Genomic DNA, 18,199 nt, shown 5'->3' on the forward strand with positions numbered 1-18,199 from the left:
TAACATTAGCAAACAGGAGGAATAAACAGAGAAAGAAAGCCATTTCCATTTTTTTTTCCCTGAGTTAAGTGAGTCTTTTTCTAAAGGAAGTACTTGACTTATGTTTCAGGATTCCACATAAGGATTCCACACAGTCATTTTCTCTGAAAGGCTATCATTGACGAGTAAGTCCTCCCTTTTCTGAAAGACTTCAATGTTTGTCAGTGCAGTAATCACTGGAATATTTACTTGGCTTCTAAGATTATCTGAGGTCACAATATGTTCCAATATTAACTGCTCCCATTACCTTCAACTGAACGTTAGACTTAACTGTTTTTGTCATTTAGCAGACAGAGCATTAATTCACATAATGTTAGCAACGGTAGTGCTGTGTTTGGTTGCTGGGGTACTGTAATAAAACCTCTAGCCTACACTGATAGCACTTCACTTTGTTTTCAAATTAAAGGCAATGCTGTACAACAAAACAGAGACTTAATTACAAAGCTGAAAATGCAGCACCTTCTATTGATATCAAAGCCCCATTTGTGATGATCATTACCACATTCAACTGGTTTATGCTTCAGAAGGAAGCAGAGGAGAAAAGGGTAAGGAGGGGTCAGATCCCCCACAACCCTCACTACAGAGCTTCCTGTAGGAGCTATGAACCCAACTTGTATCCACTCAGAGGCCCATAGCTCTATAGAATATCAATCCAGTTTTAGGTTTTCTTGATCCATGGCAGCACAGAAGAGGATGTAGTGTCTTTGTCTTTTGAAATTCAGTTTTAGTCCCTGGTGAAATCCTGAAATCACATCTGGAGGCTCAGTGAAAAACAAAGCAAGGCACCATGGAAGCAGGTGAGATTAATGTGTGGGAATCTGACAGGAAGGACTGATGTTCCACCCTCCAAGTGTATTTTTTACATGCCCAATTAGAATTTGTGAGCTCCCTTAAAACCTTCAGTGTGCAATTGAGCATGGCATCTGGCCACTCAAGTCAAAGTGCTCTCTCATCAATTTGCATAATGTCATTATTTGATCCTAATCACCACATCAACTGAAGGAATGTGGACAATCAGAATTGTAATAAAATAATTGGAAGTATAAGAATCAGAGCAGTTATAAAAAAGAAATGTACTTATTAAAAAAAAATCATTGTCTAGACTCATGAATTCCCCTGCCAGTACAACAGCACTGCTCTAATGTAGATATAATTGGGATATCTTCAATTAAAAAAAAAAAGCCAAAATGCAATAAACTAGGACCTTCAGGAAGATATTTTCTGTTCACCAGTGATATCACAAGCAGTAGATTCATTCCAGTATTTTGGAATCAAGTTTTCCTTAGCTTAATTTCATTGTATAATTTCTGCATTTTGTCTTAAGAGATGCAGAAATATGCATATAAAACATATACAAAATTGTGCAGAATTTTCCCTATAAATTTAATGTAGCAAAAGTAATAAAAAGTTTTACACTCAAGTGTCTTTAGCAAGCTATATTGCCAACCCAAAGACATAAAAAATCCTAAGGTTACACTCTTCAAAGTTTTGCAACTGAGAGTTATGAGATTTTATAAAGATTACTTTGTTTTCTTGGGGTTGTTTTGTTTTTTTCAGTCAGTCTTGAGGGTACAAGTACATTGTATTTTCAAATTCTCCCTCTGCAGGTAAGAGGTCCAGAAACTTATTTTAAAAATAGACAAGTTATTTATTTATTTCACATAGTTGCTCAGCTCCACAAACTTTTTTTTTTTTTCCCCATGAGAAACAATACTCACAACAGAACTGTGAGTATAAGCAGTGCTGAACAAAGAGAACATTCACTTAGTTACATCTAACCTATATTTTAGCACTCAAAACATGGCTTAAGGACTTAATCATTATTCTTTTGTTCTTAGTTTTGGATGATTTTGACCCTAAGTAAATGAGAACACTACAGCATTAATTACCTCCCAGTGATGAGGAAGAATAAAGTGAGGATGACCAGGAGGGTGAATCCACCAACAGCAGCAGTGGCAATTACAAGAATCTGTCCTTGTTCTGAGGCCATGTCAGAAGCTGAAAGAAAACATAAAGAAAAGAACGTAAAGCTACATCACCAAGAGTTCTTGTAGAATGGATGCTAGCATTTTACTGGTCAAATGTTGCAATTACTCTAATAGTTTCCTTTGTGCTTGGCCAGGACATCAAGTGGGAACATGCCTGTGAAGTGAAGAACCATTGTGAAGAGAAAAATCCATGTCCCAGCTATGGTGAAGGGGAGATGTTTACAAGTCTTTAACATTAGGAGCTGGCATTATCAGACACTTGTAATTTAGTAAAATTTGAACATGACAGGATTTTGGACACATATTTTTTTGTGTCTATATACACAAAGTATATTTGGATTTTTTTTTTTGGCTTTATTTAGCGTAACTCCACATCTAACTCAGAACTAATCTCCATTCAACAGTCCCAGGAAGTTAGCAGCAGCGTTATGTAGGTGAGATTAATCTAGGTTCAAGACAAAGCAAAGTTGCAAAAGCACACAATGTATAGCCTCACACCCTCTGCTGTATGTCTAGTGTTTAGTTTTACTGTAACAAAATGTATACAGTTTTGCCTATAACATGCTCTGGTCAGCAACACTGTAGTTGAAAAAAAACAAACTGATTTTCTTGTACCTCATGTTTTTCTGTCTGCTTTTTGTAGAATATTTAGGAGTTTAAAAAAATATCACCTGGAATTATCTGGTCTCTAGATATTTGCTCTTTTTATTAATTTAGTCTTTGTAATATTAAATCTTTATATTGACAAAGTACCTACTTACAGTCCAATTTGTCCTCACTGTCCAAGTACTACATGATCGGAAAAAGAATTAGGCTTAGTTTTTTCCCTATGTCCTCTCTTCTGACTCCAAAGTTGTTTTCTTCAACTGTTACACTTTAACATTTTCACCACATGACATTTAACTAATTCTTACTGGTTATTTGCATGAGAAACATATTGTTCTGAAGAGAATAATTAATTCTATTTCATGACCTCTGACAGCAGTAGTAAACATAGAAAATAAATTGTAGATTTACCAATAAAACATCTTTGATTTTGTAAACTTACAAGCTGTTCTATAAGCAAGATCCTCTTTTCTTAGGAACTAGATGAAAACTTAAGGAAACTTAAGGAAAAACTTAAGGAAATCACCAAGGCTGATGCCTTGAAAGCTCAAGAGGCTATGTTCTCTCACTTTGCAGTGGATGAAGCCCAATACAATGCAAACACATTGCCGCCCAAAGCCTCATCAAATGTTGCTTGCAAGAAAAACATTTGGATTCTAAATAATATTTGTGAGTGGTTTAGAAATTAGCAGTGTAAATTTGCTTTGTAATAGAAGAAAATAGAAACAAGAGTAGTTCACTTCAAATATTAAACAAAACCATCTTTTAAAATTTCTACCAGTAGATTTCTGTCCATACAATTTAATGGAGATATGCAGAAGCAGTAAATTACAAGGCATTCAGTATCTGTGGTCATAAGCTATCCACTGACAAGTTAAATATATACATCTTCCAAAAAAGGATATAGAAAGTAATCACTGAATATCTAATCTCCAAAATGCTATCTAGTAATATTATGGGAGTGGACTCTAGCTCTGCATTGTGTTATGTTCAACAGGGTCAGACTTGGAGAAACACAACATAACAAATAAAATGAGAAACAAGTAGCAATGCAAATAATAACAGGCTCTCCAAATCAAATGCTAAATACTATTTTTAGGATAGTGTGTGTTGTGCTAAATGCTGCAAAGATAGCCAGGCATAGATTGAAGTTGTAAATGGGAGAGGAGATTTTAGATGAGTGTATCTATTTGTCCAATGGAAGTGAAAAGACAAACTGCAGTCCTCTTTTTGATTTCATAGAATCACAGAATGGTAGGGGTTGGAAGGGACCTTTAGAGATCATCTAATCCAACCCCTTTGCAGAATCACGTTCACCTAGATCAGGTTGCATAGGAACATGTCCAGGTGGGTGTTGAAGACCTCCAGGGAAAGAGCCTCCACAACCCTTCTGGGCAGCCTGTTCCACTGCTCCCTCATCCTCACAGTAAAATAGTTTTTTCTTTCATTTAAGTGGAACTTTTTGTGTTCCAGCTTCATCCCATTCCCCCTTGTCCTGTTGCTAGCTACAGTAGAAAAAGGGACGTCCCAACCTCCCGACACCCAGCATTTAGATACTTGTAAATGTAAATAAGATCTCCCCTCAGTCTCCTCTTTTCTAGACTAAACAGACCCAGTTCCTGCAGCCTTTCCTCATATGAAAGATGTTCCAAAAAGATGTGAAAATAGTAAATTCAGCAAGAGAAAAGCAAATCATTGGCTCAGATAAATTAGTTGTAGTTTTCTTCAAGAGATATTCATTGACCAGGAGACAACCCAGGGCCTTTCTTCATGAGAATTAAAGGTGCAAAAGTAGTGACTGATTCCATGGTCCAAAGAAATACCCTGCAGCTATCGAGATGAAGAAAGTCATGCATCCTTGATAATATCTACTGAATGGAGCCGCTATTTCTTGGTGTTTTAGCTAAAATAGAATGCAATCTATCAGTTTAGTAATATATACTTTTTAATAGGAAGAATAGTTAAATTAATGAGGGGAAGAAATCCCCGATTGGCTTAATTCTTTCCATCTCTAAGCAATATGATTTTTAGCTGAGTCTATACATACATTAAAAAAAAATCATTCTGTTGCTCTTGTTTGTATTATACTGTGTTGGCAGAGGTGCCAGAGTCCAGTACATTACTATTTTTTTTCAAGTAGCCAAATCACTGTAAGGAGCTTTCAAGCCTAAAACTTCCCAATGACCTTAATTTACCTGTCAGATAAAAATGTCAAAGGAAAGACAAGTATAATTGGAAAATGTGGATTTGTTAAAAACTGACAGAGGCAGGTAAGACACAATGATGGAAATACTTATTTTTGCTTGAAGTGATCCTTCTAGAATCAATAGAGGCACAGTGCAGTGAACAACACATATAAGCACATGTGTATGTGTATACACAGATTTCTTATACACAAGTAAAAAGTTCAATACAACACTTTGTAGGCAATGAGAAGAGAGTAATCAAGGACAGTCAATAATTAAACTTTTTACAGCACTTTGCCATTCTAAATTAAATTCAGCATATCTCTCAATCTGTTTTTTTCTCACTTCTCAAGCTTTTACTTCAGTTCAAGTTGTTAGTATTTAACATGTATTGTTTATTGAATCTCTTTTGTAGTTTTGTACTACTTTTTCTTCTCTTATTTTTCCTCTCCATCAGCTGTGCATATTGGTATACAGTCCTCCATTTCTCCTAAAGACTATTCTTTATGATGCAAGACAGAAAAACTCAGTTTAAAACCCAATCATAATAGGTTGCAAAGCCAGGCAAGTTCCTGCAACCTTATTCCATCTCTTTGTAGGTATATATTAGAGTGCTGCATTTAACCATAGAAGGACATCACAATTCTTCCAGAATCTTGTTTGTTAGAAAACGTGGCCAGCATTCATATAGCTTAAATCAGTATTTTTTTGTCTACACTGTCCAGAGCACAGTTTCATACTTGTCACAGAATCATGGAATGGTAAAGGGTTCGAAGGGAACTCTAAAGATTGTCTAGTCCATCCCCCTGCTAAAGCAGGTTCACCTAGATGAGGTCACATAGGAATGTGTCCAGGTGTTTTGAAAACCTCCCCTGGGCAGCCTGTGCCAGAGCTCCGTCACTCTTACAGTAAAGTAGTTTTTCCTTTAGTTTTAGTGGAACTTATTGCGTTCTAGCTTTTGTCCATTACCCCTTGTCCTATCACTGGACGCTACAGAAAAAAGTGTCAGCCCATCCTCTTGACATGCATCTTATAAATACTTGTAAATACTAACGAGGTCTTCCCTCAATCTCTTCCAGGCTGATTAGTCCCAGATTCTGCAGCTTTTCCTCATAAGAAAGATGCTTCAGTCCTCTGATCATCTTGACAGCCCTGTGCTGGACTATCTCCAGAAGTTCCCTGTCTCTTGAGCTGGGGAGCTCAGGACTGGACAAATCACTCCAGACGAGGCGTCACCAGGGCAGAGTAGAAGAGGAGGAAAACCTCCCTTGACCTGCTGGCCATAATCTTCTTGATGCATCCCAGGATGCCATTGGCCTTCTCGGCCATGAGGGCACATTGCTGGCTCATGTTCAGTTTATTATCAACCAGAACTCCCAGGTCTCTCTCTGCAGAGCTGCTCTCCAGCAGGTCAATCCCCAGCCTTCCCAGATGCAGGACTCTGAACTTGTCCTTGTTAAACCTCATGAAGTTCCTCTCTGCCCAACTCTCAAGCCGGTCGAGATCCCACTGAATGGCAGCACAGCCTTCTGGGGAATCAGCCAGTCCCCCCAGTTTGCTGTCATCAGCAAACTTGCTGAGAGTACACTCTGTCCCCTCATCCAGGTCGTTGATGAAGATGTTGAAAAAGACTGGCCCCAGAACCAACCCCTGTGGAACTCCACTGGCCACAGGCCTCCAACTCAGTTCTGTGCCTTTGATCACCACCAAGTTCTGTCATTTAGACAGTTCTTGATCCACCTCACCATCCACTCATCCAACCCACATGTCCTGAGCTTTCCGATGAGGATGTTATGGGAGACAATGTCAAAAGCCTTGCTGAAGTCAAGGCAGATGATGTCCACAGCTGTCTCCTTATCTAGCCAAGCAGTTACACTCCCATGGAAAGCTATTAATCATGAAAAGGAGGCAAGAGGCCTACATAGATGAAAAAAGAACTACTGGAAGTACACAAGGAGAAGAAATCCATGTAAGGATCCACCAGCTTGCTTGGGCACTCCTACCATCTAGGATCCTATCCCATGAGATTCTTCCAAGAAAGTCTTTGAAGACGCAAAACTTAGCTCACCTGAAGTCTATGATCATAACCTGGCTTGGTGCCTTGCTTCTTCCATGCAGGATCTTGAACTCCACCTTCTCATGGTCACTACGGGTTGCCTCCAACCTTCACATCCCTAACCAGACCTTCTTTATTTGTCAGGACAAGGTCCAGCAGCACACCTCTCCTTGTTGGCTCCTCAATCACTTGTAATGGGAAGTTGTCATCAACATTCTGTAGGAATCTGCTGGATTGGTTGAGTGGCTTTGCCAGCAAATATTAAAGTGGTTCAAGTCTGCTATAAGGATCAGGGATTGTGATTGTGAGGCAGCTCTCAACTGTTTGTAGAAGGCCTCATCAATTTCCTCTTCCTGATCAGGTGGTCTGTAGTAAACTCCCACAGTCTTATCACCCACACTACCCTGCCCTTTAATTCTCATCCATATACACTCAACCTGCTCAATGCATAGAGAGCAACTCCACCCCCTCGCCTCATTTGCCTATCTTTCCTAAATAGCATTCATGACTGTCATGGCCCTGCACCCGCATCACATCTCCAGCTCCTCCTGCTTATTCCCCAGGCTGCATGTGTCAGTGTACAGGCAACAGAGGGGCTTACTTGAGCAGACAGGCTCCCTGTGCAAGAGGACTCACCCTCATTTGACACTTCTTCAGGGTGGTCAACCTTCTGCTTCTCATCTTGGTGTGGGGCTGAGGAGCTCTCATCACTGCATTTCCGGCTCTGACCCACTTCCCTGTTGGATAGGATGGCACATGCTTTGCCACTTCGCACCCTGCTCACCAAGTTCTTCAATTTAAAGCCCTCTATTCCCAAAGATACCAGTGTCCTTGTGAGACAGGTGTATTCCATCCTGCACTATCAAATTACAGTCATTGAAGAAGATCCCATCATCATAAAAACAGAAACCTTCTTGTCTGCACCAATTCTTAAGCCAGGAATTAACTTGGATGATTTTTCTATTATTGACTGCCCTCTTTCCTTTGGTAGGCAGGATGGATGAAAAGACAGCTTGGGTCCCCTTACCCTTCACTTGCTTCTCCAAGGTTTTATAATCCTCCTTGACTGCTGTAATGTCATGACTCATTAAATTGTTCATATCACATGGAAGAGGAGCAGGGGAACAGTGACAAGACATGGCACTCTCTCAGCCATGTATCGGATCTTGGCTCCTGGCAGGCAGCACAGCTCTCGCAACTCCTTATCCAATCCACAGATGGGACTCTTGCTGCCTTTTGGCAGTGAGTCACCCACAACAAGCACTTATTGCTTCTTTTTATGGTGCCTGCTGCCTGTTGCCATTGGAGCAGTTGGTGGTGGACTGTTCATTGAGGTTTCCTCTTCTGGACCTTGCTTATCCATGTCCTCCATTGTTAATGCTTCATGTGTATTAACATTAGCATTAACATTGATTGGCACACTTGAGGGAGAGTTGCAATATGGAGTCCTGCTTTTTTTGTGTCACCAAGATCCAAGTCGTTTCATGTTCAGTGGAGGCTGGTGCCTGGTTTTGGAACTACCTGTCAGTCTTTAGCTCTTCTCTTCTAATACTTCAGAGCCTACTAATGGTTTCTTGCAGCTCTTTTACCTGATGGTCCAGTTCTTGGACTTGATGGCACTTATCACACATACTTACCTTAGCAATAGAGGTACCTAAACACTTCCTGCAGCCCACTTGCACTGAAGCATCCTTGCTATCTAGCTCTGTCTGGGTGGATGCTTTCATCTTCTGCAAGGAATTCACTTCCTGAGCTCTGGCTTTAGCTCTCACGCAAGTGCTCACCATCTTGGCAGCTTGAGACTGGAGCACTCCGTTGGGCCGTGTCTCTCTTTTCGAGTAGTGGGTGGTTCCCTGCCCTTCCTCCCTTCTCGCCCTGCCTGCACAAACTGATGTATTAAGCTCCTGGTTGCTCATACTCTCTTGGGGGCTGTTTAAATCCCTCATGGTCACCTCAACTCTGCCTCCTGACAGGATTGGCCCTCCACAAGAGCTGCTGGGTCCCGGCACGTCTCTTTGCTGCTCCTTGGCTTTCCCTGCTCCAGGAACCCCTTGCTCTCTTCAGTTGGCCACTCAGTGGTAAAAAACAAGCCTCGCTGCTGCTTTATGTCTCACTGACTGACTGTCAACCGAAATCTACCGAAATCTACCGAAATCTACCCAGTGTGGCTGCATGGTATATGGGGCTATACTCCATTTGATAGTTAAAGTTGACAGGCAAGAGGCTAAAGAAATGCTGAAGCAACAGGAATATGTAAACCACTAAAAGTACTAAGACTCATAAGGGAGCTTAGTATCTATCAAATTGGGCTGGACAGCTCCTTTGTCTGATAGCATGCTTCATTCTCTTTGCTTGTCTGCTCAGTAAGTTAATTTTGACAAAAACATACTTTAAAAAACAAGTAGCATAAGACAAGGAAAAGAAGTATTTATTACTTATCCCAGCAGATGATTGGATAGCTTACTATAATGTTTGGGTGTCAAGACTTTTCAAACACATTGTAGCTGCAACTAATGTGATTAGTCAAACTGATGTTTTGATTTTAAAACTGCAGCATGTGTCATACATGTATGCAGAAGCATATTATCCAGATACACTCTTCACTTTCATTACTCTTCATGCTTTACTGAGGTTATATGCCTGAAATGTCATTTAAATTGTCTCATCGCATCACTTCAGCTTCTTTGCTTAACATCATGCCCAGAAATCTGTTTTGCGTCCAGCCTGGTGTCAGTTCTGCCCTCATCATCTCCTTTTTACATCCATGCCCTTTCTGAGCTCCTCTCTGGGTTTTTCACCCAACTGAGTAGAGGAAGAGCTGTGTTTTCCCCCCTCACTGGGCAGACTGGAAGAAACTGTGCAGACATTTTAGTCACCATGAAAGTGGATGAAAGACAGAGAATCTTCCAGCTCTGTTTTCCTTTCTTTTCTTGGAGCAAATTTCTCCAAAATATTTTACAAGGCTGTGTATTTGGTATAAAATGGCTGGAAGCCACAATGACTGCTTACTTCTGTCTCATAGCTACATCCTTTAGTTATTTCAATTTGACATTTATCAGGCAGCAGACCTTCCTGCAGACTGAAAGATAAAAAAGTGACAGAAAGACAGCTAGACAGATAATAGTGAGCAGCTGTGAGAGAGATAAGTGTGGATGCTGAGAACTGTAGCTCTAACAGACAGGAACTGGCTGTCAGTTGGATTTACAAGGCATTATAAACAACAGTGTTTAGGAACAATGGGAAACATAAAGTCTAATTAGGGTAACTTTACATTTCAGAAGCCTGCAGTACCTGGGTGACAGTGAGCTGACCAGCTCCAAACTAAGAGGAATGCCAGAAAGGGAGGAGTGAAAAGGACTGAAAAAGTAGTCTTAAAAAGGACTTTTAAAAGGCAAAAATGATACTATAATTAGCATAAGATTTTAAAGCTTTTTGGTATGTATTCACTTGAAAAGCCAAGTATTGCACCTAACATGAGCTTGTAGACCAGTGGATGAATGGAAAGCCTTTGCAAGTAGTTTGAGATCTGAGCAAGAATGTTGCTCTTGTTCAGGAAACGCAGGAGAAATGCAGTCTCTGGGGCTTCTGGGCACACACAGTAGAAAAATCAGATAGGACAAAGTTGAATTTGAAGAACAAATGGCTGAAAATATAAAACACAGTAAGGAAATACTTCAAGATCAAAATGAGACCTTCTGAGGTATCCAATGCTGACTACTACCGAATGAACAGTAGGACTAGGTAGGTATGGGGAGAGATACAGAAAGGAAGTTTCTAAATAGGAGATATGTGCTAACTCATTTGTTTATTTTAACCAGAAATTTAATTTATTAATGTGAAAACATCAAACATTCTAATAAAAGAAAGAGATCAATTTTGCATTGGTAATTCAACGTATTTCTGTAAATCCTAGGGATGACTTTTCTATTGAGGCATGAATCAGAGTATGTGCTTGAAACCATATTGGACCTCTATCAGAATCAATGATTCAGGACCCCTCTCTTGAGCTTTGAAGTTCTGGAAAGAATGGAACTAAATCACATCTGGTGGTAAATCCAAAACAGCATCATTTGAGGCTGAAAATTTATAGATTTTTTGAATATGGGAAGAGGAGGAAGAATGTGAGAATTCAGTAGATCTGGCAATACAAGAAAGTCACTATCTCTGCCTATGGTAAGGAAATTAAAGTTGCGGTTTCATCAAGATCAGTGTTTCAGGCCAACTAATTTTTTCACAGTCCTCAAATGTATAAAATACCTAATCAGTTACTCTATTAGCACTTCTATTTTTTTCCATTATTAATATGATTTCTTTGAAGCATACAAAAGTCTACATTGCTTTTGGATTAAAAATCATCATGTGCTTACATTCACTGCTCTGTTCAGCCCAAGCATTAGCCCATGTTGCAAACATTCTAGTTTGCTCCCCAGGTCCCTTCTGGAACAAGTCAACTAGATCTCTTCCGTTTTTTTTTTCTTAATGACGGGAAGGCTGCTGCAGAAAATACCATTGGTTTTAGACCAAACCCTGCACATGAGAGCTACAGTATGAAAACACTGCACTGCCTAACAGCTGTAATTCATTCAATATTACAAATTCCTCTAGGCACAAGGAAGAGACTCTGAGGTGACATAGTAAAAAGCATTCCTGCAGAAAAAAAATAATGTTTTGAATCATTAATTAAAAAACCCAAAACAACCCCCAAACAAACAAAAAAAGTATTCAATAAACAGCTAGCTAGAAAACAGAGAGAAAAACTGAGTTGGAGAGAGAAAACAGAGGTTAAGGCATGTTTGCCCTGGAACAAATGGGTTTTTTTTATTCTCAGAATATCATAGCATTTTGTGGTGACTCAGATAGCTGGTACTTCTGATACACAAAAGCAAGAACTACAAGTGAGATTGTGCTTCAATTTATAGCCACAGCAATGGTACATATACATTTGTTGGAGTATATGAAACCATGTGTATGAAAACCTGGAGCGTGTGAAAGTCTTCCAGCTTTTCTAGAAGTGTTTTGTCAAAGTGTAAGGTGCTGAAACAGAGAGGTAATAAGGGACACAGTCAAAAGCAGTAAGGGATACAGTCAAAATCAGTACTACTATGCTTTGCAAAGCTATTACATTTCCCAGCAGTAGACTTTAAGCTTTAACAGTGGAAGAAATTCCTCACAACATCCATCCCTCTTTCCTTGAAAAGAATTTTTCTGACTTTTCTAGGTAATTCCATTTCCTTTCCTAAAAAAGATACACACTTTAGTCTTTTAGATGTTCTATTTATTTGGCTCTGCACCAGTGAGGAGTTCAACAACTTGTTCCCCAAGCCATGGCTGCCTCAGTCTGCTGGTTAGTAAGTGAGGGTGCTTCCCAAAAAACAGGATCAGCATTGAGAGATTAACTATCTTTATCCATTACTGCTACAGAGTTGGTGTATTTTCTGTCTCAAGCACCACCATTAATAATTATATCAAAATGTCTTAGTGTCCCTAGTAATGAGGTTTCTACTTTTATCTTATACAAGTGAAGTGGCATAGGTAGTGTTTCAATCATCAGAGAAGGTATGACAGCACTGTCCTGCCAAGAGCAGTATGTTTTAGGAGACTGATAGACATATCTCAATAGTTGATGAACCTTTACTTCTTTTACAACTTGTCTATTACCTTAAAGAAAAATCTCAGACAATATTTTAGTTCAGGCAGAAAGTGCTTAGACTTATAAGTAAAAAACCTCTGAATTATACGGAAGTAAAAAAAACCCAAAACAACCCCTGAACAAGCCTAGAAGTAAGGTGCAAAAATTAATTATGAGACTTAAGCACTATCCACCTATAAATACAGTGAGCTCCCCATTACTGGAAGACTTTAAATCAAGACTATTTTTGTATGGTAGATGTTATGTTTCAATGCAGTCATTAGCTGTCTGAAAAAGAGAGTTATAGACATCTGGTCCATGTTATGAAAGGTGTACAAATGAATGGTTATAATTGTCTGACATTGTCTTAAAGTTTAGAGCAGGCCAATTTTCAAAATACTATTGTGAGGATGTAAGATATTTGAAGGCTAACAATGAATCTTTTGACTTGTTACTGGGTACTGCTTCAATTTTGAAATAAGTAATATTTACCAGCAGGCACTTATTTTGCCTTTTTTCTTTCCCTTTGAAATCTAAAGCAGTAGTGTATAAATATTTGAATAAGACCGCAGTCCTTTGAACTACCCTTTTAATTAAACTGAAGTCTTTATCTAGCCCCAGGTATCACTTCAAGCAGCAGCAGAATTTCTCTTGACCTCCGTCTCAGCTGATGATAAACAAAAACTCTTCTATCTACATTTCCTTTCAATCACACGATTTATATTTATAACACATAAAATACTTTTAGTCAGGCACAAGCTTAAGTAATAAATGTTGGTAAATGGCAAATATATAATGTGTATTTATGTTTCACTATCAAAATTCACACTGGGTGCTTAAAAGTAATAAAGGCAATAAATGTTTAAGAGTGTTGTGAGCTCTAACTCACCATGCAGTCCAAGAGCCAGTTGCATTACTGCAAATGAGGAGACAGGGGGCTGGAAAGGAGTGGGTGGAATCTCACTCCCAGGAGATGTTTCTATCAGCAGTGCCAATGAGAGAAATGTCACTGGAACCACAGTCTTCCTGATTTAGATGGGTAAGTCACATTTTCACGAACATGATATAAGCATATAGAGGCTTAAATACCATTTACTTTTGATAAGAGCTATGTCCCTGTGTACTTAAAGCCTAGTATTTATTGCAACAAAAGATGCAGACAGGATGTACTGGAATTTATGAAAGCACTTAAGTGCTCAACTCCAATTCAAACCAATTGGCTTAAATATCTAGAAAATGTTAAAAAGTCCAATTAGTCATTAAGCTCTTGGAAATCTCTCCCTAAAACATTTTTGAAATAGAAGTTAAGAAGCAATAAAAAAAAAAACACAAACCCATGGGTGCTCTTGAAAACACTTAAATAGTTTTGAGTCTGTACTTTAGCTGAAGCAACATGAATTCTAAAGTGCTAATGAAAAACAGGGTATACATAATTGGTTAATTAAAGTAATTTCATTAATTAGTGTTTTAGTGTTGTATCTACTACACTAATTTTATCTCAAATGCTTGTAAATACCTTGTTTGCAGTTTCTTTGAATGTGGAAGGCAAAACATGACTTAAATACAAAATTGTTTAGAGCACAATCATCAAGCCCTTTTGCATGTTCTATGGGAATATGTAGGCTTTTGCTTCTTACTAGCAAATTTAGTAGCATTATTGGCTGACAGAAATGCATAAAGTTTCTTTTTTATTTATTTTTTTTTAATCTGTAGAGTCTGGGAGCGCTAAAGACAACAAAGAAGAGACTTCATCATTGTGTCCTGGGAGCTTGCATGAAGCTGCTCGACTTACATAAAGTCTGGCTAAGGGTATTTCTAGATGTCAAAAGGAAGGCTGTCTTGAAGCAAAGAAAGGATTACAGAATCACAGAACATTTCAAGTTGAAAGGGACCCGTAAGGAAATTTTGCAGAAGAAAATATCCCTTCAGCTGCAGAGTTGGGCTAAAATTTCTAAATCTAGAAGTGTGAGGTTGAAGCTTTCTTGCTTTTTGCCATATACCAGTGGTCATTCTGTGATAAGGAAATAGGATGGATTCAACCATTAAACTCCCAGTGTCTCACTGTTTTAGAATTAGATTCTACTTCTATGGTATTTGATTTTTTTTCCTTGAGTGAAACTTACTTTCATCTCCAGTTTCAAATTCAAACTTCTGGCTATAGCCGCTGTATCCTGCTGCCGTCCTGACTCTGATATGAAAAATATACTTGGTGGCTGGCTTGAGACCTGTGACGATAACACTTGGAGCCTTGGACCTTGTGGATGAATAGCTGAGCTGCTCATGCTCCTGAAGGACAAAAGAGGGGAGAAATTATATCAAGTTGAGTTGTACAAACTTTGCAAAAATGATATAGCAGAACTAAAGCTCCATATTCTTCTCATGAATGTAAAATGTGTTTATAAAAGAAAGTGCACTTATGGATTTCTGTACTTTGATTTTGTGCTGTAGTCACAATGCATGACAGGGCCTTGACTTAGATTTCAATATTTTTTGTCTTTAATCTTCCATATAAACACATCACATCTTTGTGACTTGGTTAGTAATTACACTGTAATCAAAACAATATGGAATTAGTAGAAGAATATATTCACAGAAAATGGCAGCTAGAATGGTAGCTAATTATTTTTGCACAATGGATAGACTAGGAGGTCAGTAAATACTAGTAAGCTGTAAAGTAAAGATGTGGGAGTATTCAAACACTCGCTACTCACTTCTACCCGCAGGTAGTGCCAAAATGCCGGCGCTATCCGTGGGTAGACCTGTGGGTAAAAGAAAATATAAATTAACTTTTTTTTTGAAGTCTGTAAACTTCTAGCATGGTTCAACTGTTTCTCTACTGTTGAACTTGATTTCTCTTTCCAGGTAGCTGCAACATAGTTATACATGACTTTCTTTCTTTCACATCCTTTAAGGAGAAACACTCTCTGCAAAAGTCCCTTGTTAATCTCCTAACAGTTGATCCCAGGCATCTGCTGAGAATTCCTGGCTCTGTGGAAATCATTGAGAATTATGATGTGTAGAGATCAGTGGGAATTACCACTGCAGAACGGTTGACATCGTATGGAGATAAGCCAAATCAATTGCTGTGCAAAAACTAAGTGCTGCTTTGCTAGACAGGTTGTTGATGATACCTTTACATGGGGGCATGACTTAAGAAGAAGAGAGAGTTTATTCCCTGTCATTAGTTACTGTCACGTGATAAATCAATAATCTGAAATATTTTATATGGTGCCTTAAGGCTAGCTTTACTTTGTTGCAGCAGTATTTGTCTCCAAAATGACAGATGAACAGAAATGTCCTTGGCATGGGCTTAACAATTCAACTATGATACCCATAGGGCATCATATACATTTCTTACACCAAGCAGTAATATTACAGTATATATGTTATTCAAAGAGTACTTCCAGCCTGTTAAGAAGGAAACAATCTGGTTCAAAGAAGAGATATAAGCAGTAGAAGAATAGGTTTCTGATAGATTCTCTTGAACTCTTAACCTCTTCTGAGCAACATATGTATATTTTTAACATAACAGTTTTATATAAAACAACTTTGGTCATGGTGTAACAAAGTCACATTAGCACAGGACAGTAGGTATACAAGGAGATGGCTAAGAGAATCACATTAAAAGGAAAAAACACAAAGATAACCTAATGATTCTGTTAAGTAGAGCAAAAGGAAGGCAACAATGACCAGTACTTAAAATGACTGTATTTAATGCTAAGTTTGAACAGTAATAATTTGAGAACCTACAGAAAGAGGAAGCGTTGATTGTTTTACAGTTGACTGTCAAATTTTGAAACACTAAGAAACTGAAAGAGTAAGATACAGTGTACATGTAATGGTATGGATGGAGGCTATGATTAATAGCCTAATGACATCTATAACTATGAGATTTCTCCCAATTACTTGAAATTCTATAACTTCACTTTGAATAAGTTAGTGGATTTTAGACTACTTTTTTTTTTCCAGACATTTCAGAAAACAGCTGTTTTCTTCTGGCAAAAAGGTTAGATGGATTTTTTTTTTGTTTATTTGCTATTTGCTTACTGCAAATTGAAAAATGGCATGTATGTAAGCAAAATAGGTGTAATGGTTAACACACTGACTTGTAAGGAAATAGAGAAGTCCTATACATACAGAGGAGTTTTCATGCTACTTTATGCACATTTCACAAACATTCAGTGTGTAAAGAATAGATAATTTCTATTCTATAGCCTTGTTACATGCACAACTTAGAGGGAATTCTGTAGGTAGAGGGATCATATAACTTAACATGCAACTTGGCCAGGGTATGCAAACTTTGAAAACACAAAACCTGAATTTATTTAGTAATGAAGCTGCTGACTGAAGTGTGTACATTTCTGCCTGAAGGGACCAAATCTTTCAACACAAGCTAGTGATCAGCTCAAAATCAACCTAAGAATTAGGGGGAAAAAAAAAAATCATGTGATTTTACACTATCCTAAGACCACACTGAATCATAGGTATGGACCATTGTTTGTAAAATCTTGCCTGTTAAATACAGTATCAATACAAGACCGTGTTTCTGCACTTGAGTTCAGGCAAAGACATGACATGCAGTGAAGGAAAGATTCTACATATATTGATTAAGGGCAAATAGCAAACACTGGTTTTATACAGATATTATGCTCTAGTTCAAAGTTTTAGTGAGTACTATGTGCTCTGTCACGGTCATCACAGTCATATATGGTCAGAGACCTTACACTCTGGAATGCTCTGGAAATTTTCATTTTAACTCCACAACTTGTAAGGTAAGGAGGAGACCAGTGTCTAAGGGATTTCACTGTATGGTGCAATAGTTGCAAGCTATTTCCTTTCCCCAGACTACCTTGCTGTTTGAAATCAAGTTCTCAGCATTTAACAATTTACTGTTTTTTTCCAACATGCTGGAGAGATTGAAGAAGTAATTTGATGGAATTGTAAAAAGAAACAAGTTCCTTCAGAGGAGGACGGAAATCAGAATTTTGTTAAAGCTTGGTGGAGACTGCCCAAGATTCAATAAGATTTACTCCCTGAAGATTGCAGAAGGCCAGTGGCAGGAGAGAATGACTTCTGAAAAAAACCAATCTGAGCTATATTTGTTATATCTGTTGTTAAAGGCTAAGTACTGCTTGTGTAAAGTATAGCATTTGGGATATAGCGGCTCCCTAAACCAGGGATGTGGACAGTTATCAAGTATAATTTATTATTTTTAGTTGGTCAAAGATAATGAATGTGACAAGGACTACGATAGTAATATTTAATCAACAAAATGTGTTCCTTCATCTGTGTAGACAGGCTGTGGCTAGCAGCACTTTCCTGAGGGGTAGCCATCTCTGTCCCCTCTAGAGTATTTTGGTCACCTCCAGGGGCTGTCTGTCTTGCTCCACCGTCACCAACTGCCTGGGTTTCCTGCAGGAGGTCCCGAGGGGTCCAATTTCCATGCCCTCCCACATCTTTTTTTCTTTCCCTTTTGCAACCTCTTCAACCATCCATCACATATAGTCCAAATGACTATATTTAGGAGTAATGACCATAAAATAATACTACTATCATACAGGAAAGGGAGTAGGATTTGTTATTGTAAGTGGAATAGGAGAAAGGGAGCATGCCACTTTTTTGTGATTGAGAAGAAAAAGCTTCAGAAGCCTGTATCTGAGGAGAAAGTTGCTCAAACACAATACGAAATGATTAA

The 18,199-nt window shown here is 38.5% G+C and overlaps 1 protein-coding gene across 1 annotated transcript in view; it reads right to left on the reverse strand.

Moving 5' to 3' along the window:
• The window catches only part of EPHA6 (EPH receptor A6), a 497,763-nt gene that overhangs the window by 116,047 nt on the left and 363,517 nt on the right, over nt 1-18,199 (reverse strand). The window contains exons 7-9 of the mRNA XM_062003218.1: nt 15,216-15,263; nt 14,628-14,790; nt 1,929-2,037 (exon numbers count right to left, since the gene is read on the reverse strand). Coding sequence (XP_061859202.1) covers nt 1,929-2,037; nt 14,628-14,790; nt 15,216-15,263 — 320 coding nt within the window. The remainder of the gene's footprint in view (nt 1-1,928; nt 2,038-14,627; nt 14,791-15,215; nt 15,264-18,199) is intronic.

This window comes from Colius striatus, chromosome 1 (assembly GCF_028858725.1).
Source record: "Colius striatus isolate bColStr4 chromosome 1, bColStr4.1.hap1, whole genome shotgun sequence".
In the NCBI taxonomy this organism is placed as follows: domain Eukaryota; kingdom Metazoa; phylum Chordata; class Aves; order Coliiformes; family Coliidae; genus Colius; species Colius striatus.